This window comes from Cupressus sempervirens, chromosome 9 (genome assembly GCF_028749045.1).
Source record: "Cupressus sempervirens isolate cs-2001-9-10 chromosome 9, ASM2874904v1, whole genome shotgun sequence".
Classification (NCBI taxonomy): domain Eukaryota; kingdom Viridiplantae; phylum Streptophyta; class Pinopsida; order Cupressales; family Cupressaceae; genus Cupressus; species Cupressus sempervirens.
This window is the reverse complement of record NC_143126.1, coordinates 209,594,543-209,620,339: the sequence shown is the minus strand read 5'-3', so window position 1 is coordinate 209,620,339 and position 25,797 is coordinate 209,594,543. Positions and strand designations below refer to the sequence as shown.

The window sequence follows — 25,797 nt, the reverse complement described above, 5'->3', positions numbered from 1 at the left end:
TTATAAAACTTTATTATAATGCACTTTATTATAAAATAACTTTATAAAATAAAAGTGCCATCTCAACTCAAAACTAGAACATGTAGGCCCCACTTACTAGATGTAGGCTCAATTATAATTCTCCGAGAGCAATATGCAATCATCTGGCAACAGGATGACTCTCTCTCCAAAATCATTTGCCTACGAGAGTCAATGATAGGCAAATCTACTGTGGGAATCATGTCGCTAGAAAGGGGACATGACAAGGGGATTTTCAGAGAATTCAGATTTCATAAAAGGATAAAATCTAGGGTATTTTAATTGACTTTGAAACCTTATTTAGAACCTCTGATTTTCTCCTCTTTGTAATTGAATTAGCTTATGCATCTTTCCAGTTAAGTATTCTAGCAGAAATTAGTGGCGTGAAGGCAAATGTGAAGAGTTCTCACTGATGTCAAAGTGATTAGGGTTTATAATAATTTCAAAAAGTCTACATATATAACGTCATCATATGGAGAGCTATTGTAATGTCCCCTTTTTGGGACATTGGAAATACTAAAGGCATATTATGTATAATATTAAAATTTACTTGGAGAGCTTGGACTCGAAATATAAAAGGTCAATTTAATATTATAAAGTGGGCAAAAAGGACAAGGAGAGATAAGACGAAAAGTCAGGAGGGAAGTTGAAGAGTCACAGCTGGGAGGATAAAAGAAGAATAGAATCTTTCATTTGGGTATGCTTGATTTATGATTTAGTTTCAGTTTTCTCTCTTGTGAGAGTGATTCAGAAAGCTTCAGCTTTCAGCTAATATGAGGACGTAGTGTAACATCCACTTTTTCCGAGTCTTAACTAACAACTAACATACTCTAGAAATACAATTATTATTTCATTTTAATAGGAAGACAATTAAATCAGTTTTGTTCATATGAAAGAGATTGACGGTTAAAATCAGTTAGACAATATTTCTTAATTAAGAACTTAAAACACCATCAATGAATTTACTATAGAAATTGAAATCCACATACCATGGAATTTGAGATCGAAATCAAATTAGGGATGCTTCTGCAACCACCTAGGTTAGTCCACAATACCACTATAACAATGTCATATGACGACTACCATCCAAAACCGCTACATCAAAATCAAATGTCGATTACTATTAAATATCACTATATTAAATTAGGGCATCACATATCATTGTATCAATTAGGGCATCGATTACCACTGGATCATTTAGGGCTTCAAACACCGTTGTATCACTCGGGGCTTCAATTACCACTTTATCAATTAGGGCTTTAGATACCATTGAATGAATTAGGGCTTCAGATACCACTGTGTTATTTAGGGCTTCAGATACCATTGAATGAATTAGGGTTTTAGATACCACTGTATCATTTCTTTCCTTTCGATTTCTTAGCTGTGGCAATAACTTAAGATTACAAGATATGCTCATATTTAATATTCATATAAATGAAAGACTGAAATAACAATCCATTAGATAAATCTATCTCTCGCAAGTAAGTGTAAAATAACTGCAACAATAATATAACTCAATTAATCTTACCTTCTTGCATATACTTCATAAAAGTAAAAATACCTGTTTTCGACAACAATTGAATGCATAGCTTATCTTTGTCTAACGCATGTTCAACATCTTGCGAAGAGGTGAAACATTGTCAGGAGTTTAACCACCCAACCTTAGACCTTAACTTATTCCCCACACAATCTCCAATGAGAAAGGCCCTCCCTACCTGGAATTGGACTTGGAACATCTGTCATCTACTGAGCATCTTGCTATCTAACTACACCACTAGACTTGACAGTAGGAGTTACAATGACAGGATCATGCATGAGCTATTAAATGATATTATTCTAGATTTAATGAATCATATTTGACTTTTATTTTCTAAGTCATTGCAGACTCCATCTCACCTCTTCACCCTTTTCCATGGCTATACAATCGGTGAATCCTAGGTTTTCGGATCTCAGAGCAATCGGTTTTGTCTATTGATTCCCAACAAATTCATGAATAACATATATGTTCTAGCTTACCGCAATTTGTAATTTGAAAATGATATTCTTAAAGATTGCAGAATTTATTGTTTAATTAATTAATTTAATCATATCTGATTTCTCTTCTAAGTGCTTGCAGATTCATTCTACCGCTTCACCATTTCATGGCTATCAGCTGGTGAATCCTAGGTGCATTAGAATTTATGAGCTCACTGCCCCTTTCTCACCTCTTCACCATTGTGGCTTTATTGCAGGAAATTCCTAGGAGCATTAGATGAGCATACTTCTCTTATTATACATTTATCATGGTTTAAAACAATGTAATTCTTGCTGTTGATATCCATACTATTTGTGATGATTCATACAATCATTATAAGACTCCTACAGTCACCATTCAACTTCTTAATGGTGGTTTAAGATAACATGATATTATATAAAGAACCAAAATGGGAACTCTATGAAATTCGCAAGAGGCCATCAGCAAGGCAACATATAAATTAATCTTAGTCCTAATATTTGATTTCTATGGCTAGCCGACTGTAGTCGAACTTACATTCAAAGAAGATGAAAGTATTAATTTCAAAGGAAATACATTCATAACCTAATATGTATGCGAATGAAGCTCTGACTTGAATTTGGCACCCTTACGTCCTTTAGCCGGAACTCTTACTCGGCTTAGTTATATCACCCAAATTTGACTATTGCTTGGTTCGGAAATTCGCAAGGTACTGGCATAAGTAAGAAGAACACAGTGAAGACATGGAACTCGGCTTAAGCAGATGGGGTATATGGTAAATAGCAGAAAAGGATGGAAAGTTGGGGACAGAGGTGTCCGACTCCTATCACGGCTTCTTCTTAAAGGACTAGCCATCTCTTCTCGGCTTCCATCAGTTTAAAGAAAGAAATCCATTCGAATTCCAATTATTAATTTGATTTATCATGCCAAATGTTAATCGGTTAAAAGCAAGAATATTAAAAAGAAAATAATAGAGTTGGAATTTTATAATTCGAAGATTATAATAATTTGAATGTTATTATATCTTGAATATTATTATTATAATATATACTTGCATATGTTCATGTAAGTATATCAATGGGGTGACATCATTATATTAAGTTATTATAATATAATGGTGCCATTTCATTTTTATATTTATATGCACGTATATAAATATTTATTATAATAATATGATGAAAGATCAATTAAAATCTTTTGATGTACGTTTTATATTTTTATCCAATTATTTATGTTTCTCAAATTATTTATTTAAATAGCTCGTGTGGGTCCCATAGATGTATCATGTTTCAAGTCGCTAGGTCCTCAACACATCTACCCAGTGATGGTGATGCTCCTGTGCCTTATTCTTTTTTGACAATGCTTCCACCCCTTCGATGTGTTCCCTGCAAGGAAATTCTCCGCAATTAAATTATATTATCATAATAAATTATTTAATCATAAATAATCATAACGGTTGCCATCTTCTCAATTCTATGAATTCGTGATAAATGATCAACTAACTTGTTATCTTCACTTGAAATTATAACAACTAACCGTCTTACTATTTTGCAAGATTATAACAAATTAAACTGCCAACTGACTTCATGTGAACCTCAATGGCTATATTTCAATTTAGGTCAAAAATTGGGATGTAACATGTAGGCCCTCGTGCCAGTAGACAGTGGATGGAAACCCATTGTCCTTGGAGACGTCACATCAGGTGTCTCGCATGTGCTTACAGGTTCTTTTCTTAAATTTTCTAATCTGACCATAAAGCTGTATTTAGGATTGGATTCTGAATGCTGGTTAGTGTATTGCTATTGTATAATGCAATAACAAGTTTTTGAAGAATTTTATGAGAGTTTCTACTGGTTTTATACTGTTGATTGTAAAGCATTTTCATATGCCTGAATCTTGAATATTATTATCAAAGAACGAGTTATTATCTTTTGGTAGATTTATTGGTTTTCCATTGTGTTCTGTCATACATCTACATATATTCAAGTGTTGTGAGGAAACAACCAGATAAATATCAATTGGGTTATTTCTTATGATTTACATTGCTGGTTTATTTATAATATGATTTCATATGTTTATGATCTAAATGTTGTTTTGAGAAAGAAATCAAGTAAATATTCAGTTTGGGATATTTCAGTGGTATCAAAGCTGTACATCCTGCCATCCTGTGATGTTATTGATTTTATCAAATCTGGAAAAAACCATGAAATCTATGTTATTTTCTCAAATCCTAAAGGTTGCTTAAATGTGATTGGATAGTTCCTAAGGATGAAACCCCTTAAGGGAAATAGTGAGTCTGGATGCAAACCTAGTACTTACATTACACTTCAAACAGAGGTTTGAATTTGATACAAATTCTATAGGAAGTTGAAACTTCATTGGAGAAAGGAAAGACAAGTGATAGAAGACAAGGTAGGGGCATGCACATGGTCTTCACTTAGCTAGTCTATGCCTGGGCGGCATAATAGAAAGACTTTTCACAAGCGGCATTAGTATTGGAGTTTCTTTGCGTCAGTCAGCCCATAATATATGAGGTAGTGATAGTATTCATCCAACGGTAAGCCGACTATAGCAACATTCAAGGATGAGTAGATAGTAGCTGGCTGGTTCTTTGAACTTCTCCACAAGGCACACCCTGCACAGAACACCCACATTTGCAATGGTATTGGTAGGGGATAATAGTAAGAGCAGATGGGATTGTTGGAGGCTCGAGATTGTCCAAGAGGGTCTAACGATAGTCCAGGAGGTAGCTTTACAGGCCATTCATCCTCTACACATTAGCAGACTGAAAACGATGGAAGATGGGAGGTTATAGCTCCACGACAGATAAGAGGAAAGAAGATTGTAGCCAATATAGCCTATTAACACATAGGTTGTTGGTTGGACGGCAAGTAGGGAGGTCAGTCATCCCACAACAGAAGAGAAATCACCTATATCAGGCCTCATCCGTATTGAATCCCGCACGTGATTATCTTCATCCCAATAGTGACAGGTCGGGGCTAATACCAGGAAAAGCATGCAGAGATTGGAGGGTTTGTAAGGGCATTAAGTATCCCAAGCAATATATGGCTTGCAGTGTCAACAATAATAAGACAATTCTATGGGACCACTATCTTTTTATTTAAGTGGGACAACAATATTTGTTTAAGAATTGTCAAAGTTTAATCTGCCGGGATAATAAACTGGGCACTGCTAGCGTATACATCTCATTAATTTATTTGAGGATTAATTATTGAACCCACCAATTACGGGCGTTATCGGCAAAAGATCCAAGGGGTTGTGTCATTGTCATTGGGGAATATTGAACCATCTGGAGAGAGTAACGTCCCTAACACGATATCATTGCTAGGTGTTGCAAAATCTCATCACCTGAGACCAAATAGCTCTTCCCTTTTTGTGTCGGTTAGTCATCTCCAAAAAAAAAAAAGAAATGTAACATCTCTGGCGGAAGTGTGTTATTTATAGGTGTCCCAACAAGCAGAGGCAATTCCATTCAAATTAGTGACCTGTCTGCAAGATCGTGAATTTTGACATAAGTTCGCCAATTGCCTATGACTTGAGATTGAAATATCGAATAATCTCATTATTGCCTCTTGTCGTGAACTTGCGAATTGCTGTCGAAGAGTCCTTGGGTGTTAAGTGAAAAGAATGTTTATGTTTCAAAGTAATAGTGCTTACTATTCAAAGTCTGCATTGCAGGAGCTGAATAATGTGGAGACATGGAGGAATGATTTAATTATAGGCTTTCTAGAGCAGTGCCTAATGATTGTGCTAAATTTTTGGGAAGTTTTTTATTTGATGCAACTTGTGGGCAATTTATAGAAGGTGGTAAGTGGTTGGTGTGGATGTTTGAGGTTGGCCCAATTTCGGACATATCTCATATTCACAAATACAAATTACTAGCTCTTGGGGATTCGACTCTGGCAGACTTTATGAAAGATCGTAACTTCCCCGTGAATTTAGAGCAGATTATTTAGGCGAAGCTTGAAAGGCTTAGATTCCCTTGGAAGAAATTCTCTTATCATTAAGCAAATTATGTGACAGATCATTACATCATTGAAGGAAATTCACGACACAAGTATTTTAAAACACGATATCAAACCTGTCAACTTGGTTGTAACAAAGAAAGAGAAAGTGAAGTTGATAGACTTTAGTGCTGCATGATCAACTGAATGTTGGAGGAATACGTTTTGTATTTACAATGACTTATCTTTTGTTTAGGGTGTATTATAACTTATATAAATTAGCTAGCAACATTTTGGTGCATACTGTTGCAATTTTTAAATAGCCAGTGTTATCAGTTTGATTTTGGCCTTGCAACAGGGCAATTTGTGTTAGTTTTGAAGTGGAATGTGCAGAGGAAGAAAATATGATATGTTACGTCTATTAAAGAAGTTGCAAAATTTCCAGTTGTGACAGAACTATGGCTTGGCTATACCAGGAACTGGCATAATTTCTCATTGAATCGTTGAGCTCAAATCCTTTATCAAAGGCTTAAGGTTCATAGATTCTTATTGAAGTAATCCGTAGTCTGTTGAGTTAAATGCGACAAAGATTATATGGTTGATCTCATGAATTTCTTGCAAAGTAAGAACCAACAAATACACTCCAAATCTTTATATGACCAATCTGATATAGTTGGGTCATCTTCCGAAGAAGGATATCCAGTTATAGGGATCAGGAAAGGTACTATGAAGCTACAAGAGCAGTCATACCAAAATTCTGATATAAGAGCAGAGATACTTGACATTTACAGAGAATATAAAAAACTTCCTAACCGAGTTCAGAACGACTTACCGTTCAGCAATTACTTGGAGCTTCATCTAGAGCATCAAAATAAGATGGATATGGCAAAATGAAGTACTTTGAATTGGTTCAGGATCTCCTTGAAAAAAACCAATGCAAAAATTTGTATGAAGAATTTCCAATAGGCCAAAATCATTAAATTGAGGATCTTGAAAAAGAAGAACAATCAACCACCATTGATTTGCAGCTTTCTCGTGATCACATAAAAGTTGTTACACAAGGTGCAAGTTTCTTCGTTTGTGAATTGGAGGTTAGCTTTGATAGGTAGATTGACGAGATAGGTTGCACATGAGGTAATAGCAAGTCGGGGTCCTTGTATGATGAGCCCTTATATGCAATTGATAACATGGCAACACTTTGGCCTTTGCATACAAATCAAGAGAACAAAGGAAAAAATACCTATGATTTTGAGAGAGGTGATGAACCATATATTTCCGATGTCCATGACATGAAATTGGAGGAACAAACTGAGACGATGAACCATGTCAACATGACAACAATGAAATGCATACCTTAAAGAACCAACTGAAGGTTAGCGAAGACATGGTTGTGGCCTTTTTGGTACGTTATGACAACACTCACAAAAAGGTTGAAGATCTCTACATGAAGGTTCAAAAGGGAGTGGAAGGAGATTGGCTTGTTGCTGATTTGCAGGTGATCAAAACAGCTCTTGAGACTATGAAATTATATTACTTATGTTTGCTTTTTGACAGGGATTATACTCTTAAGGTTATTTAATCCTATATCGACCAATTGGATAAAGAAAGGAATGAGATTAAGGAGCTCAACAAAGAGCTTAAGTATGTTAATGAGACATTGTTTGATATTCAGTTTTCCCTTCAGGAAGTGGAAAATCAGATTCGGAGCACAAATCATTTTAGGGAACATGAGGATACAGAGAGATAGGAATTTTTCCTAGAGGTAATTGATGAACTTGATAGCATTCAACAGACGTATAATTTGGATAGTTGCCCCAAGCGATCGAGTTCCAAAACTTTAGATCACATTCAACTTATAGACAACCCTTTGTTTGAGGTAGTTGCTATTTGGATTTCCGATAACCCACTTTTTGAGGTAGAGGAGAGAGTTCCTCTTGATTTCCAAGAAGAGGATGTCCTTGACTTCAGAGATTTGGATCAAGCTACAGTTTTTAATAGCGAACCTTGGTCACAGGATTGGTGTGGTGAAGTGACTATTGCTGCCTCTCTTTCGTACAAGCTGCACATGGTTCCGAATTCTAAAATATATATGGGTTGGATGAATTTTTTATTTCAGCAGTTAAATAGGTCCTCATGGAGGATTGAGGAGAGTTGTGTTGATCATAGGGAATGCTTTTTCAGCTTCATTCTTTCTCATGACCCCTATGTATTTAAGGACCCTTTAGAGTGATGATGGTAGTATAATGTATTATCTTTTATGCGCCCTTGGTGTTGATTTCAGCTTTTGGGCAACTCGTTTCCTACATCGTCTATTTAGGACGGGTCATCACCGCCTATTGGGATATACATAACTTCTAGATACATTTTTATCTCATCATATCAGCTGGTTATGCCATCAATGTTTGGGATCCAAGTGTTGGCCGTATGTATCTATGGGTTGTTGAGAGTTGGGTCCCAGTTCTACTTAGTTTGAGATCGGATACGATGACATTTAGAGTTTTACAGATCTCAGGTGCAATGACATTAATTGGATTAACATGGGACCCAGGGATTTGGTTGATGGATGGATTGCAGTTCGACACCTTGCTTCGCAATATGGCCAGATTTGTTTTTAGATTGGGCTACAGGGCTACTTGTAAACTTGTATGGGATCTTGGTACAGATTGCTTGAGGACAAGCAATTTTAAGGAGGGGTGATTTGTAATCTTCCTTTTTTGGGACATTCAAAATATTAAAGGCATATTATCTAAGTTGTCGATTTGGGTTCGAGGATGGATTCGGGTTCAGGGTTCGGGTTCGTAGGTTTGGGCAATTTTTTTTCCCCATTTGAGTTTGTGGGTGGGTTTGTGAGTATATATATATATGCCAAAAAAAAAGAAACTCGCATTGTTGTAAAACTAACTTACTAAGTCATTTCATAGTATGAATATATCAATGTTACTTGATTATTGATCAATGCCAAATGTCAAAGATAAACATTAAATACTCACTCATTAATCTATGTTAATGTTGTAAATAAAAATTAAAATCATACATTGAATTACTAAAATGCAAAATGGAATTTCAAAACATAGACTACATTAGATTGATAGATAATAAATTATAATTTAATAAAGTTTGAAACATGGTGATAAATCATAAATGAGTCAATGACAAATGTTTAAACATAGTTTATCAAAGATGCAAATGCCCTTCAAGGGTCAAATGGGTCATCAAAATATGAGGGATCAATAGCTTCATCCTCATCTATATCATTTTCCTCATCATTGGAACCCAAACCGGTTCCACTAGCCCCAAATGCAAGCACATCCTCCTCCTCGTCCTCCTCAACATCTAGCAAGGTAATTTTAGATATATCCTGGATAGTCATATCCAAGTCAGAAGTCTCAGGTAATACATCCCACAACTTCTCTGGTCCCTTCTTATATCTTGGATCCTTGCGTGATAGAAGGCGCTAGTTGTGAATAAATACCAAGTCTTCTGCTTTCTTCGAACCCAACAGGTTACGCTTCACTGAGTGGATAAAGGAGTGTGTACTCCAATTCTGCTCAGTAGTAGAAGAGCTTGCAACCTAGAGAGACAACCAACACAATTCTAAAAAATTAGAAATTGTAATTTTACAAGACAATAGGAATTTAAGAGTGCTAATTCAACAAGCTAAGTGGCCACAAGAAAAGGAAAAAAAAACTTAAATACATACTTGTGACAAGATGTTAATGGCAAGAGGTTGGAGGTACATATAACTTTGCCCATGTAAGTACCACAATCCAATGGCATCCATTCTACTTTGGTCATTGATTGCATTAGGGTTTGCATTTTTGCCCGAGACAAAATCTTCAAACACTCCTAACATTCGATGCCACATCAGGATCACTAAAGAGCCTGCTAAATGCCCTCTTATACCTAGTAGAAACTTCAGGATTTCTTTATGGTGCCACTCTACCAGGAATAGAAAGTATCTCACTGCTATAATATCTGGGAGAAAGTGCATATGCCAGGAGGTGTAAAGGTGTAGTCATCTTGTTCCAGCGATGTAGAACAATTTTCTTCACCTTATTATACAAGTTATCCTCAGGATCCTGCTCTCTCCTCTAAATGACCTAGGATGTCAAATGATGTATATGTAAGTTATCTTGATGTAGTGTTAATAACTTAATTAAAATAAAAAATCAAAATCTCTTAATAAACAAGGATAAAGTATTGTATAAAAATTTAAACTTACTGATTTCATTCTTTCTAGGATGGAGTCCATGGCATCACATATGTCCCCCAAACAAGGCTCATTAGTGTCGACATACCGAAGCATAGACATGATGGGCTCGGTGAGTTCTAATGCATATTCCACCCTACTCCAAAAATCATTACTCAAGATCAAATCCTTTACAATTTTAGCCCTTTCTGTATTGGCTTGCTTCCATCCACCCCATTTGTTGCTAATAACCATTTGACACAATGCTTCTTTCAGCCTTACAAGTCGTCTAAGGACGATTGTGTGAAGCAAACCTTGTTTCAGCAACCTATTACCATGTTAATTCAAATTGTACGTCAATATAATAACACATTTCAAATATCAAATATGTAAACAACACAAAAATTTAAAAATATGTATTAAATTATATAAAGTATGACACAAAAATTAAAATGATAAATGAAGCTAAATAAAATTTAAAATTTACCTTCAATAATTCCAAGCGGGAGAAAGTTTTGAAAATTGCTTGTGACATATGGTGGTTTGTCACAAACATTTGGATCTGCTTACCCTCATACACTTTTTTTACCCATTCAATTTGGGTGCCAATTGCTTTCATCACCAAGTTCAAGGAGTGGACAGTGCATGGTGTCCAAAAGATATGCTCATATCATGCTTCTACCAAAGCACCTATAGCCTTACAAACTTTAACATTGTCCGTTATTACTTGGACAACATTGTTAACTCCCACAGACTCTATGGATTCAATGAGAAGTTTGGCAATAAAATTTGCATCCTTTACCTGCCCTTCACAATCAACCACCCTCAAAAACATTGCCCCCTTGGGGCATACAACAATCACATTTTTTAATGGATGGTTTTTGCAATCTTTCCATCCGTCAGAGACAATTTTCAACCCCGTTTGGATCCAAGAATCTCTTATTGGTTTGAGGAGGTTTTCTACATTTTTTGTCTCATTATGCAATATGGTGGGTCTCAACTTTTCATATCCAGGGGCCTGGTAAACACGAGGTGTTTCATTTATTGCTTGCACCATCTCTCTTCAATAAGATGATCTCACTAGATTGAATGAGGCAATGCCCAATCTTTATATCAGCATTTTCTCTCTTTTCATTTTCAAATGCCTTATCTAATGGGCCTCTCTTGTGGGATGGGGGTGTTTCTATTTCATCATCATCCATAGATGGGGTAGGTAGGAAGGGATGTGGTCTAGTGGCTGTTTGAGAGGGTGGTGTTGGTGGTTTTGTTTTTGATTTATCTTTTTTCGCCTTTGACACTAACCTATCAACCTCTTGTTCTTTTAACATGCCTGCTATTTGAGAAGCCGACAACCCCTTTTTATCTCCCTTTGGGGGCCCCTCACACATGCTAATCCCTTGACCTGGTGGGCCTATCAAATGATGTTTAACCTGGTAATGTGAGCTTCTATACTGGTTTTGGCAAAAATTGCATTTCCATATATACCCTCCTCCTCCAACACATTGCTCAATTCTTGTTGTATACTTCCACAAAGGAGAGCTTTTATCAATTTTAAATCTTTGGGATCCCACCCCACCCACTGAACCTTGACTACTCATTCAATGATTCTTGGAATCTATAAATTTATTTTTAAAAAATATTTCAAAACTTATACAAAACTTGATAAAAAATTAGAAAGATAAGTATTAAAAAAACTAAAAACAAACTACGAAAGAAGCAAAAGGAAGGATCAAATGCATATTTGGAACACTCAACACTGATTATTTAAAGGATTTGAGACTCCACAAACAATCTGTACAACCTTCTCTTCAAACTTGTGAAATGGCCACACCAAAATGAGAGATTAGATGAATGAAAAGTATCTACTATGCCTTACTTTAAGGTTTGCAAAAAAAAAAACAATAAAAGTCTCATTTTTAATGTTTTATGGCCACTTTATGGCCCCACATGCTGCGCGTCCTCTCAGATTCGCCCGGGTCCGCGGCAGGTTCGGGCAGGGTCTGTGTTTGGGCCTGTGGGTCCGCCCGGGTCTTGTGTGGACCTGGGCGGACCTGCAGGCCCAAACACAGACCCTACCTGGACCCCCCACGAACCTGGCCTCGAATCTGGACCTGGACTCGAGCTCCATGGTCTAAATCCGGTAAGGTAGCATATTATGTATACTATTAAAATTGATTTGGAGAGCGTGGACTTGAAATTTAAAAGGTCAATTTAATATTATAAAGTGGGCAAAAAGGACAAGGAGAGATACGACGTAAAACTAGGAGGGAAGTCAAAGAGTCACAACTGTGAGGATAAAAGGAGAATAGACTTTCATTTGGGCATGCTTGATTTATGATTCAGTTTCAGTTTTCTTTCTTGTGAGAGTGATTCAGAAAGCTTCATCTTTCAGCTAGTATGAGGATGTGGGCCCTCGTGCTAGCAGATAGTGGATGCAAACCCATTGTCTTTGGAGAAGTCACATCAGGTGTCTCGCATGTGTTTACAGGTTCTTTTCTTAAATTTTCCAATCTGACTGTAAAGCTGTATTTAGGATTGGATCTGAATTTTGGTTAGTGTATTGCTGTTGTATAACGCAATAACGAGTTTTCGATGAATTTTATGAGAGTTTCTACTGGTTTCATACTATTGATTGTAAAGCATTTTCATATGCCTGAATCCTGAATACTATTACCAAAGAACGGGTTATTATGTTTTGGTAGATTTACTGGTTTTCCATTGTGTTCCATCATACATCTACCTATGTTCAAGTGCTGAATATCAATTTGAGGAAACAACTAGATAAATATCAATTGGGTTATTTCATATGATACATTGCTGTTTTATTTATAATACAATTTCAAATGTTTATGATCTAAATGTTATTTTGAGAAAGAAATTGAGTAAATATTCGGTTTGGGATACTTAAGCTATTATCGAACCCTGGGTAGTTTTCAGAATGTCTGAGATTGCAAGTTGTGAATAGGGTTTGATGCAAGATCAACTAAATGAGGGTTTTTAGCTTTATCTCATTGAGTAGCGATTAGATTTTAAAAACTTGATCAGAGAATTTGCCATAGCCAGAACTATGCAACTTCATTAGAATTGGCTCCAAGGCAATTGTCAGGAAAAACTATTTTTAGCTTGTGTTATTTTTAGTCATCTTTGTTTTTCAGATAAGCATATTTTGAGAAGCCTATTTTTGGATGAGCTTGAAAGTTTATTCATAATTTGTAGTAGCCTCTACTAGGAGTCTAACCACAGATTATTTGAATTAAGAATTATTATTTGTAAGAAACCATGCATTGTTTGCATGTAATCTGTTCTTGGGAAGAGTCGGTTTAGCTTATTAAATATTTTCATGCTATAGTTTTGAAAACATCAGTAGCCCATCCTTTGTGTACTTAGTTTATGGTTTTAGAACTTTAGAGTAATTCAAAATCATTTATTTGAATCTAGTATTTTGTTTTGCCGCTCAAATGGCTGTTGATTGTTCTTTCTTATGTGTTATTGTGCTTTTACGAGCTGTATATCACTTGACATTTATTGAGAGCTTTTTATTATTGTAGATGTTAAGTTGTTTGCTGTGACATTGAATACCAGTACTATGTTTGGCTAATAATGTTTTATTGGTTTTTTTTTCCTGTTTGGTCAGAAAAACATTAAGTATTTGTGCATTGAGTAAAAGTGTGCATTTGCCTTTTTCTTAGTCTGACAGCCATAGAGATGAATATTTAATTGTGTTTTCTTAGAGTGAACCACCAAAGACAAGAATCTATAGTTGTAAACAGCAAGTACATATGGTTCTGATGTTTTTGGTGAGAGATGAATCAGTTTTTCAGAACATGTTATCTGGTGATGTTCAACTTTAACAAGTAATTGTTCTTCCAGTGTTGTTTCAGTGCAACGTTTTTTGGTATTGTATGGTTTCTCTTTTTTGACTTCAATTTGGAGTCTGTCTTCTCTTCAGGTTAAGCGCATGTATTGGTATGATGTTGGGCAAGAAAATTCAGCTTGTGAATGTAGGTGTACAAGAGCACGTCTTCCACCAAGCAAGTGAGTAATTTATTTTTCATCGGGAAAAAATAAAGATATTGTGATGTAGAGTTTTTATAATATGTAAAGTCTATGTGAAATTGATTGCGGTTAACTTTTATTGAATTGGTACTTCTTATTGACTTATTTCTTAACAGCTTATATTTAAGAGGATTCTTTAGGATTTCAGCAAGTCCATGCTCCACCGAAGTGAAATAGTTGAGAGTTTAGGTCAAGAGGTCAAATAAATATTCAGGTAAAACAAGCTTTCAATTGCTTAAGATGCATGTGATGTGAATATTGAAAATGTTTCAAGTCACTTTGAAGATGATTTGGCCAAAGAAGAGCAGTTTGCATACCTTCGGGGCGTGTTGGGCTAATTGAGGCAACCTCTTGTGCATGTCAGAAGATGAAAGCACATAACTGATTAATCATATATTTAATGACATCTACAATTGGTGAGATGAAAGAGAAAACATATCTGCAAAATGCAAACAAAAAACTCAAAAGAATTAAAATCAGAAAGTTAACATGAAAATCAGCAATAAAATTCTTAATATTATTTTGATCATTAAAATAGTTTTTTATTGAAACTGGGTTTAAGCTTGGCCCGAACCAGGTGGGGCTACAATCAGGGAGCCACCTTGCCAATGCACGTTTGCATCGTCCTTGGAATGAGATTGTTGGTACATATTGAAAGGACTGTTTTTTAAAAAAAAGAGGTAAATGCTTTGACGTGGAGCTATGAACCAGTGAGGCCACAAACGGGGGACCTCATCCCCATGAGATTTGAACCTTGATGGCAAGGATAACAACACAACAACTTAACCATCACAACATGCCACTATTGGCCATATTGAAAGGACTGTTATTCATTTCTACCTTCCCACATTGAAAGGACCAACTGGAGCTTTCTCATGCTAGAGTACCTTTATCCGACTCCATACAAAAGGTTGGCTCCAGCTTGTCAGCGATATTATATCCATCGATGTGATACATTCAGCCATGATGTTGTCCGCTTTCACATTTAGAACCTCTTGTTGGTAGCCAAGTCAACAAATTGAGAAATTTTACGAAAATGCATAATTCCTTCTATAAACTTTTCACTTGATCTGGCCAACTAACAGGATCAATCAAATATGATTGAATTTCTCTCACTTCAGGGTCTGCACAACGTAGGCGAGCAGATTAAGTTTTACTTATAGCTAATATTTATGTGATCTATCAAGATGGCATCAATATCTTAGAATAGATTAAATTGTGTAGCTCTTCACAACTTTTAACTATCTCTGTTTTAATTGATTCTATTTACTACAAATTATCTGATTGCCTTTTGTTTATTCATCTGCCATTGCGTAATCTACTTTTTCTACGTCTACGGAAATTCAATGTATAGATGAATTTATATCAAACCAGTGCCTTATTTCATTTGGGCAATAAATTCATCCACTTGTAAACCCCACGTATAACTCTGAAAGACACCTTTTAAATCCTTCCTTGGATGGATCTATCAACCAGCCACCCTCCAATGCTATATAATTATATGATATTTTCACAGTTAATCTCATTGAATTTAGCCTTCTCTATGATATACAAATTAGGCAAGCCATGACAGGAAAAACGAATCTCAGATGTATCTTGATGTTCCAACTATGTAACATCACACAACTTCTTCACACGGTGACTTAGAGTAGTGACTATCAACCACAAATAATTATAACGGAGAACTGATTTGAAAATGAAAAGAATCCACAACACATTTGCAAGTAAAGCAACTGACTTTGTATTACTTGAAAATATATGTGTCTTTACAGCTGATAGTAATGATGGTGATTTAAAAATACATTTGACATCAGTATATATACCTAAGCTAGAAAGGAACGTGTCCTTTTATTAAGTCTTTTGAAACTTAATACTGATAGTAATAATGGTGATTTCAAAATACATTTGACATCAATATATATACCTAAACTAGAAAGGATCGTGTCCTTTCATTAAGTCTTTTGGAACTTAATAACTTTGATTAAAAATAAACAAAGCGAAAGTTAGGCTCTTTCTAGCCATAAATATACTTTAGACAAGTGTGCTGAATAGTCTATCTTTTTGTATGTATCAACATTATGAATGACATTCCTTCTCTTGAATTCAATGTGAAACAGATTCTCCATCTGCCTGTGAGTCTCCTCCAGTTCTGGTCCATTGGTCACTGCATCCAGTGAATGCTGTAATACATTGTCACACTCATCTAGCTATTTCTATTGATCCTTGAGAGTAACATCTTTGGCAAATAGGTCCAGGTATTCAAGTTTGAGAGTATCCTCAAATCCTTTGTAATCATTTTCCAGTTCATCATTATAACTACGATGATATGAAGATTCTTCTTATGGTTCATTCTCCATTTCTTCCCTTTGTTGCTGCTCAAACTCCATCCTATATCAATCGAAGGCTTCCCGAGCTTCATTATCTTCCATGTTTCTGAAACAATTCTCAACAGGGATAGGGATGCGGATATAGTCACCCATCTTTTGATTTTTCTTGCAGAAGTTAATATACTCTTCTGGGTCATAGCCCAACCTCATATTTTCTTCCTGCAGATTGTATTTTATACAACAGCAAATTTCTAATAATATCAAAGGCTGTGGAAGACACAATTGTAAAATCTCGAAAGTGCAGAGTCCTGGGCATGAAAGCTTGATTCTTGAAACCAGATATTTTTGTGGCACTTGACACATTAAGTTACTTGGCAATCTCCAAATATGCTACTCAGCCAAGAACAATCTTTGGTAGTTTGAAGGGTGCAACTTCAGAACTAAATACCTAAAATATGGTATGATCATGACAAACATACCAATCTCCCCAATTATGGTTTAAATTTTTTTTGTCATCATAGTCCTTTGGTCTCAAAACTTCTTTATCTCTATAAAGATAGAATGATCACATGGATGCCCATACATCCTGTAAATTGTCTTCACAAAAAAATCTTCAAAATGCACATAATGGGAACCCTTGAGTCGGTGATCCCAAAGAGACTTCTATAACTGGACAGGGAGCAATTCTCCTTTGCCAACTGTTCTTATTTTCAGGCCCTCATGCCACATTCCTTTTCTCATATCTGTAGAGCAAAACCATATGCATCAACATTAAAATGATGTTTGAAATATCTATGCATGCATCTTTTTTGACAGACAAACTCAAATCAAGTATTCTGGAAATAGACCCTGCATAGTCAAATGCCCTAGCATTATTGCAGTGTACATCAGTTGCTATCACCATGGGAAAAACCAATATAAATTCAGGGTTCTCAACACCAGTACTTGTCTAGAAGAGTAATAGGTGATCCCTAAGTATGGACGAAACATGCCAACATGAAAAGGCGGCCAGTCTTCTGTAGTGAACGGTAGTTCTTCCCTTGTCACAGGCTTGACCTGTTCTGTTTCTTTTGCCTCTGTTTCTTCTCCTGGCCTTTTCCAATGCAAAGGCAATCTTCACTCCTGGTAAGTGGTGTTCAATCTTTCATATTTCCTTCTAAGACTATTTGGGTCAATCTCATACTCATAGTCATTGATATCGTCTAACCCGAACAACTCCATTACAACATTTTCTGATAAATATACAAAGGTTTCACCATTCAAGGCACATATGGCCTTCAATTTTGAATTGTAATGGCTAGCAAGTAATTTGAGAAGTTCAAAGTTTACAAAGACATTAGGAACTACAAGCCTTCCCAAGTTAATGTGCCAAGGATTACAAATTGACCATGTGTGATGTCCCTGATTTTGGTAGGTCTACGTAGTTGATGGAATTAGCTCATCATAGCGACCCTCGTGAGCTGACAAGGTATTTTGGGGGTCTTAGTTGTGGATTTACTATTTTTAGTTAGTCTATTTTTTGTAGTTGCTATTTTTGGCAATGCAGTGGGTAGCTTCAGTAGTTGGTCATCACCTGCAGTTAATAAAGTAATAAATTGCATGAGCTCTTATTTATTAATTAATTGTTGAGTTGCATTATTATAATAATGTTTATAATGACTTCAAGAGATATTTCTAAAAAACAAGTCGGAAGGTTTGTAGTGTTGAGTTCTTTTGGGAAACTTCCACAATTTCTGAAGTGGAGTTTTAAGGAAACTTTGGCCAATGAAAGCTTATAAATGAGAGCTCATTTCATTGGGAAACCATGCTTGAATATATTAAAATAACCTTCATGTTTCCTTTTAATGCTCACTATTGTATCTTATTATATCTTTGTAAATATTAGAATGTTTCTAATATTTAGTATAGTCTAGAATAGAATGTTTCTACTCTATTCGACTCTCCTCTTTGTATATATAGATCAGTTTGATCTCTGATTAATTCATTCAAATTTTCCGCCATTTACATTTGTAACATGGTATCAGAGCTATTGCTTCAAATGGTTTTGAATAGTTTATAATTTCTTTCGAAATTATCTGCTCTAAATTTCGAAATTATTTCTGCCATTTTCTCTACCACCCGTCTAGGGTTTCTGTTCTGAGAAATCTGAAATTCATTTTGCAAATCCCGAGTTCACGTTTTTTAAATCGCAGGTTTCTTTGGCTCACATCTGATCTTCTACAAATCGCGGGTTTCTACCGTCGTTTTTCTGCAACTCGCCGTTTTTTTGCAACTCGGCATTTTGTGAGTGAAAACGTGTTCAATCCGCCCTTATCTGCCTGGATCCGTCTATCTCAAATCCGCTTGTTCCAAAATCTGCCTATATCTGCCATTTTTCCTGCAAATCTGACCTTCGAAGCTGCCGACTAGGTTTTTGCTCGAAACCCTAGTTTTTTGACCTCCAAAATTTTTTTGATCACATATTCTTGGTGGGTTTTTTGAAATCTCAAATGGGTCTTCATCAGATTTTTGTGGGTGCCTCATTTTTTGTGCCTCGATTTTCGAGCCAGAGGATCCGAATTCCGACAACATTTTATTTCTAGGTTTTTCGAGCTCTTTTCTGGGTACTTCTCCAATTTTTCTGGGTCTTTCATTTTCTCACCTCGAAGTTTGTGCCATTTGAAATATTCACATATTATAAGCATCTGTATCAGCAGCATCAGAAGTCGGACTCAATTAAACAGTACGCCAATGCTACCCAACACTCAGAGCAGAAAGAATCTATCTACCATGCCTTTATGGCCAGCATACCTGCAAATCATGTGAAATCTTCTGCCTGGTACATCGATTCTGGTGCCTCACTCATAGGCGTGATTGGTTTGTTGAATTCACTCCCTATTCTGACTCAGTAATCTTTGGAGGCGGTGAAGAATACAATATTGTCGGCAAGGGCAATGTTCAGATTCAGACTGGAGGAAGAAAACTCATGTTTCTCAATGTATGTTATGTTCCTGGCATGAAACATAATCTTCTGTCTGTTAGTCAGATTATAAAGCACTCCCCTCAGTTGGATGTCGTTTTCAGTGGAAATAAGTGTTCGATTATTAATCGTGCTTCTCGCACTACCCTTGCTTCCGGTCTTGAGGATCATGGTATTTATAGGCTTGTAGATTCAGGCGATTCCCTTAAGCATGCCTTCATCGCCGAATCATCCGCTCTCAGCAGTCTCTGGCATCAGCGATACGGTCATCTGAACATTCAATATCTAGCACAACTTGCTCGAGATAATTTAGTCCATGGCCTACCTAATATTCAGACCCAGAACCATTGCGTTTGCGGAGCTTGCCAAGCAGGGAAGCAACATAGGACACCATTTAAGAATGGTGAAACATGGCGGGCATACAGAGTACTCCAGCTAGTCCATGCTGATGTATGTGGTCCTATGAATACTCCTTCTATTACTGGGAACAGGTATTTTTTACTCTTTGTGGATGATTTCAGTCGCAAAATGTGGGTATATTTTCTTAAGCAAAAATCAGATGCCTTTCTTGTATTTCAGCAATTTAAAGCTCTAGTAGAAAAAGAGTCTGGTTCCTCCATCCGTACTCTTAGGACTGATAATGGGGGGGAATTCTGTTCTTCTGCTTTCTCTGCCTTCTGTACTACTCATGGCATTAGACGTCAGTTCACCACACCTCACACCCCTCAGCAAAATGGTGTTGTAGAACGTCGAAACCGTACCATCACAGAAATGGCTAGGGCTATGCTAGAACATAGAAATGTTCCCAGAAAATATTGGGCAGAAGCAGTATCCACAGCTGTCTACCTTCTTAACCGGTCACCCACCCTTGCAGTTAATCATAAGACTCCTGAGGAAGCCTGGTCTGGTCGCAAACCTAGGATCAACCATTTGAAAGTTTTTGGCTCTCTGGCATATGTATGGATTCCTGATGCCAAACGCACTAAGTTGGATTCCAAAAGCCAGAAACTTATGTTTACAGGATACAGTCACACACATAAGGCCTACAGACTGATTGATGTAAATACTGATCGTTTAATCTTCAGTCGTGATGTTGTGTTTGATGAGGAATTTGGACCATTTCCGTTCTCTGACTCCCCACCACATTCCGAGATTCAGTCTTCAGCAATCTCTGACTTAGGTTCTTCTATTTTATATGAGTCATCTGATGCTACTGATACACCACCTCAGTCACTTCCAGATAATACAACTCCTGCTCCTGCTTCTCCTCCAGCTATTCCGACAGCATCTGATATTAGCTCCTTGACTCTTCGGCCAAAATGGTGGGCTCAAACGCTTAGTGATCTTCGTCCTGATGAACTCATTGAGGGTAGAACCTCCAGAAATAAGAGCCTTCAGCAAAACACAGTTAATATAGCTCTTATGGCTAACATCCACAGTATCCCTGAGCCCCAGATATATGCAGAGGCCAAAGGAATTCCAGAATGGGAACAAGCAATGGATTCTGAGCTTCAGAGTCTTCAAAAGAACCACACTTGGGTTCTTTCAGATCTTCCTCCTAGGAAGAAACCCATTAGCTGTAAATGGGTCTATAAGGTCAAGTACCATGCAGATGGTACCTTGGACAAATACAAAGCTAGACTTGTTGCTCGAGGATTCACCCAGCGCGAAGGCATTGATTATGAGGAGACATTTGCACCGACAGCCAAAATGAGCACTATTCGCATTCTTCTTGCAATTGCAGCTCAGTATGGTTGGAAAGTTCATCAGATGGATGTGAAGAGCGCCTTTCTCAATGGTGAATTACAGGAAGAAGTCTACATGACGCAGCCCCCAGGTTTTAAGGTTGCTGGTTCAAAACACAAAGTATGTAGACTCCAGAAGGCCCTCTATGGTCTTAAACAGGCCCCTAGGGCTTGGTACATAAAGATTGATCATTACTTGGTTACTCAAGGATTTCAGCGTAGTCCGTCAGACAGTAATCTGTATATTAAACACTCTGGTAATGATATTCTTTTTCTTGTTGTCTATGTGGATGATTTGATCATTACTGGAAATTCAGAACATTTGACTTCAGAAATCAAACAGGATCTATGCAGAACTTTTGATATGATAGATCTCGGATTGCTTCATTATTGTTTAGGTATTGAGGTTTGGCAGACTAACAACAGCATCTTTTTGTCTCAGTCCAAGTATGCCAGAAGTTTGCTTGATAGGTTTCGAATGCAAGATTGCAAATCTGCCTCCACTCCTATGGAGACTGGTCTGAGTCTAGCAAGGATTGGCTGAATCCTGTAACACTGAGGGGAATTAATTCCAACTTCCTCATGTAAATCTGTCTATCTCCTTATGCATCAACACCAAAATTAGAGCATTGAATCTATCCTCTATAACATTTGCAGCCCAAAAATTTGGTGCTATAGCTGTTAAACATATGTTTTAATAGTATATTACTTAGTACTTTTGTTATTCATCCTTTCAACAGTCCAACTTCGTACAACTATAAGATGTAAGCTCTAGTTCATGTTATGAAGTTGCTATGACTCTATAAGAGTTGTTAGAAGTTTTGGTTTTTTTGATTATGATTGTATGAATGAGCCGAAGCTCATTTCGCTCATCAGATGTAATATTTTGTTTTGATGAATATAAGATCTTATGTCTATGTTTTGTTATTTCTATTCCCCCTTTTTTGATTCGGGGGATAAAAATCAGTAAAAATTGAAATGTCCCCAATGCTCCAAGAATCAACATCATTACAAAGTGTTTGCATTTCTAACTCTAATGCAACTTGAACGGGCAAAATTAGAGTCCAGATGACCAAGTTATGGCTAGTCAAAGTTTGGTCAAACCATGGAATAGAGGCCGTAAAAAGGTAAAAAATTAATCATCTCAAAAGTGGTCAACAATGGATTTCAAATTGAAGAACTCGTCAAGAGCTTTCCAACAGTGTTCGTTTCGTCGAAAACGAAGACTGGATGTAGAAGTTATGACACTTTAAAATTCAGGTAAAAATATGGATTCTAATGACATCATGATGATGTCACCATTAGATTCAGCATGGTGATGTGGCACATTGGGAATCGGGTGGCAAAAATTTGTTGAGCAGATTCGAACTCCCAACCTCCATATCGTAATTTTCCTCAAACGCTAAGCCACATAAGTGGCTTTACTAATTTAAGGAGGGAAATCTATTTAAATTTAATACATAAACCGCCAAGAGCAAATGGAGGTTGGTGGGAGTTGAACTCCTAACCAACCATCTCCTAAAATTAAGGCCAACCACCACACCATTGGCAAATTCAAAGAAATAAATAGGGTTAGTTAGATTTGAAGTTAATTTAGCCGCCAACCTTAGTTAAATAAGGTTTATTTGTTAAGATAGCCCTTGAAAATGAAATAAGGCCATATTTGTAAAATGGCAAAAGGGATATTTTCGGGGATTATTTTCCCAAGGGAGATTATTTGTTTGTTTGAATTTTATGTATAAAATGGGAGTAGTAGGCTTTGAAAAGCCATCCAGGTGATGAGAAGGAGATTATGATTTTGGAGACTTAATGATTATTCTTGCACATTGGAGAATAACACTGCAATTGTGCTTGAAGGGAATTATTTCAAAACACTTGTAATTGATTTTGGAGCTAATCGGATCGGTCCTTCTATTGGAGCAGGACTTGGAGACGTAGTCTGATTTGCAGATGAACTCCGTTATCAATCGTGTTTTGTCTTCTATCTCTCTTCTCTCTTTCTTTCAGTCATTACCTTATTATGCTTTGTTCATTTAAATATCTAATTTATGTTAATTCGCTAAATAATGCTTTGACTTAACTTTATGTAATTATGTTAAGCATTCCTTTGCAATCGTCCTGTATCCTAATTAGATCATTTGCATTCAAATTTCTCTCTTCTATAGAATTGGAGAGACTCTCCCATTATTTAAATAGGAGTCCATGGTACTCATAGATGCAACTTTTTTAGAGAGCATTTAATATAGCTACAAACACATATATGAAAAAGGAGTTTAAATGTAAATAACAATAAAAGAAAATTTGGTAGATTAATTGTTATCGTATTGAAGAATTGTAAATATTGAAAGAAAATTAATTTATAAATATTAAAAGTGTTCTGATATTAAATTGTTTCTTTTTTGATATTTATTTTACTTAAATACGTTTGAGTTGGACAAATGTAAGGATTGGTGTCATCTTACAATGTCCAATTTTTCATCTGTGTGAATATCACTTAGCAATGAGTGTTAATTGTACTACTCATTCTTATAAGATGGGCTTATGTGTATCACTTTACTCATAAAATATTGGTTAATGAGATTGATTCAAAGACTTCTTGAATTGACACCAGTATGATAAATTAGCTTGCCCTAGAAAATATCTTATATCAAATGATATAGCATATTAAACAATATTTGCATAAATATCCTTCGCTACCCATACAATTTTTTTTTTTTGTCAATATGTAGCAAGTTGTTCTTTATAAGAAATTTCAACAAAAAAGAGAGAATTTTTGTATTTGGAGTTGGTTCTTTATTGAAGAATTGTAAATATTGAAAGAAAATTAATTTATAAAAATTTGAAGTGTTTTGATATAAAAGTTGTTTCTTTGTTGAGATTTATTTTTACTTAAATACATTTTTGTTGGACAAATGTTAGTATTGTTGTCATCTTACAAGGTTCAATTTTTCATATCTGTGAACATCACTTAGCAATGAGTGTTAAGTGTACTACTCTTTCTTATAAGACGGGCTTATGTTTTCCACTTTACTCATAAAATATTGGTTAATGAGATTGATTCAAAGAATGTTGACACCAGTATGATAAATTAGCTTGCCCAAGAAAATATCTTACTCATCAAATGATATAGCATATTAAACAATATTTGCATAAATATCCTTCACTACCCATATTAAAAATAAATTTTATAAATATGTATCTAGTTGGTTCTTCATAAAAAAGTTCAACAAAAAATAGAAAATTAATATTTGTAATTGGAGTTAGTTTTGTGATGTGTGGAACTGTTTTTTCTATTCAAAAAATTGATATACGATAGAGAAATTTAGGATCTGCAAATAAGAATTAGCTTCTTAAAATGTGGATAAATAATGAGAAAAATGTATAGGCATAAGATAAGTTCACATATATTCAAGTGCATGTAATACAAATTACAATAGAAGTGATCAAGTTGAGCTATGGTAGGGGGCTGCCATAGCATTAGCCTGCTACCATTTAAAATGGTAGGGGCCTATCTCGCCACCCACCCAATCTTCTGGTGGTTTAGGATTAACAGATGACCTGGGCTATGGTAGGGGCTGCCATGGCATTAGCTTGATACCATTTTAAAATGGTAGGGGCCTATCCCACCACCCACCCAATCTTTTGGTGGTTCAGGATTAATGCATGACCTACCCAGGTCGCTCCTACTTGGATCTAGAGCTATATTTTGCAGATTTAGTGCTAGGTACAGATACAGATCTGGGAGAAAAGAGTGTTTATGTGCGTGAATAAGAAAGATATAAAGATGGAGGTAGGGAAGTGGACAAGGAGAGTATATGAATAACTATTCAAGAATATCATAAAAGGCATACAATACTATCGGCTTAACCCTTGCACTCTTCAAAGGTGCAAGTGCTAGTGATAGTATTAATGAAGTTATACACGGTTGCTAATATCTTATTCAATAGAAGTTCTCTCTATATATTAATGTCTTAACTCAAAAAGGTGAAGTATACGTACCTTATTAGTAATGGACATGTTCCTCAATTGATTTGCCCTTGTTACTTTCCACGTGCATGTCTCTTTTGTTAAATGTTTTTTTATTTTTTGTCAATTATATTATTGAATTCTTTCATCTTTTTAGTGCCCTCCTTTATATTTATCCCTATATGTGCTTTACGCAGGGACTAACTTAGGATATGGACTTTGACCACTGACAGTCCACATTTTTGTTAATACTAATTATTATTATTAATTACAATTTTAATTACCATAAATTTTAATAATGTTACTATTTATTTATAATATTACTGATATTTACTTATATTCATATTGATATTTAACTAATATTATTGATATTACTAATAGTATTGGTTACTCTATTTAATTAATAAATTATTCATTAATTACATTGATTAGTAATATCCATAAACAAGTATATATACGTGAGCAATGTTTCTGGATTAGATTGTGTGAGTTTTTTTAGCATCAACGTTTCGGATCATACTACATGATCCATCATCAGGACAAGAGAACATCAGAATATGGAATGAGCAGACCAGGACA

The 25,797-nt window shown here is 35.8% G+C and overlaps 1 protein-coding gene across 2 annotated transcripts in view; it reads left to right on the top strand.

The window, feature by feature from the left end:
• The window catches only part of LOC149538234 (Chaperone DnaJ-domain superfamily protein), a 153,280-nt gene that overhangs the window by 88,316 nt on the left and 39,167 nt on the right, over positions 1-25,797 (top strand). Inside the window, exons 3-4 of one of the 2 annotated variants that reach the window (XM_089799610.1) lie at positions 14,115-14,200; positions 14,338-14,435. In XM_089799610.1, the coding sequence (XP_089655736.1) occupies positions 14,115-14,200; positions 14,338-14,398 (147 nt within the window). In that variant the 3' untranslated portion in view covers positions 14,399-14,435. The remainder of the gene's footprint in view (positions 1-14,114; positions 14,201-14,337; positions 14,436-25,797) is intronic. The other variant, XM_089799609.1, reaches the window with a different exon arrangement.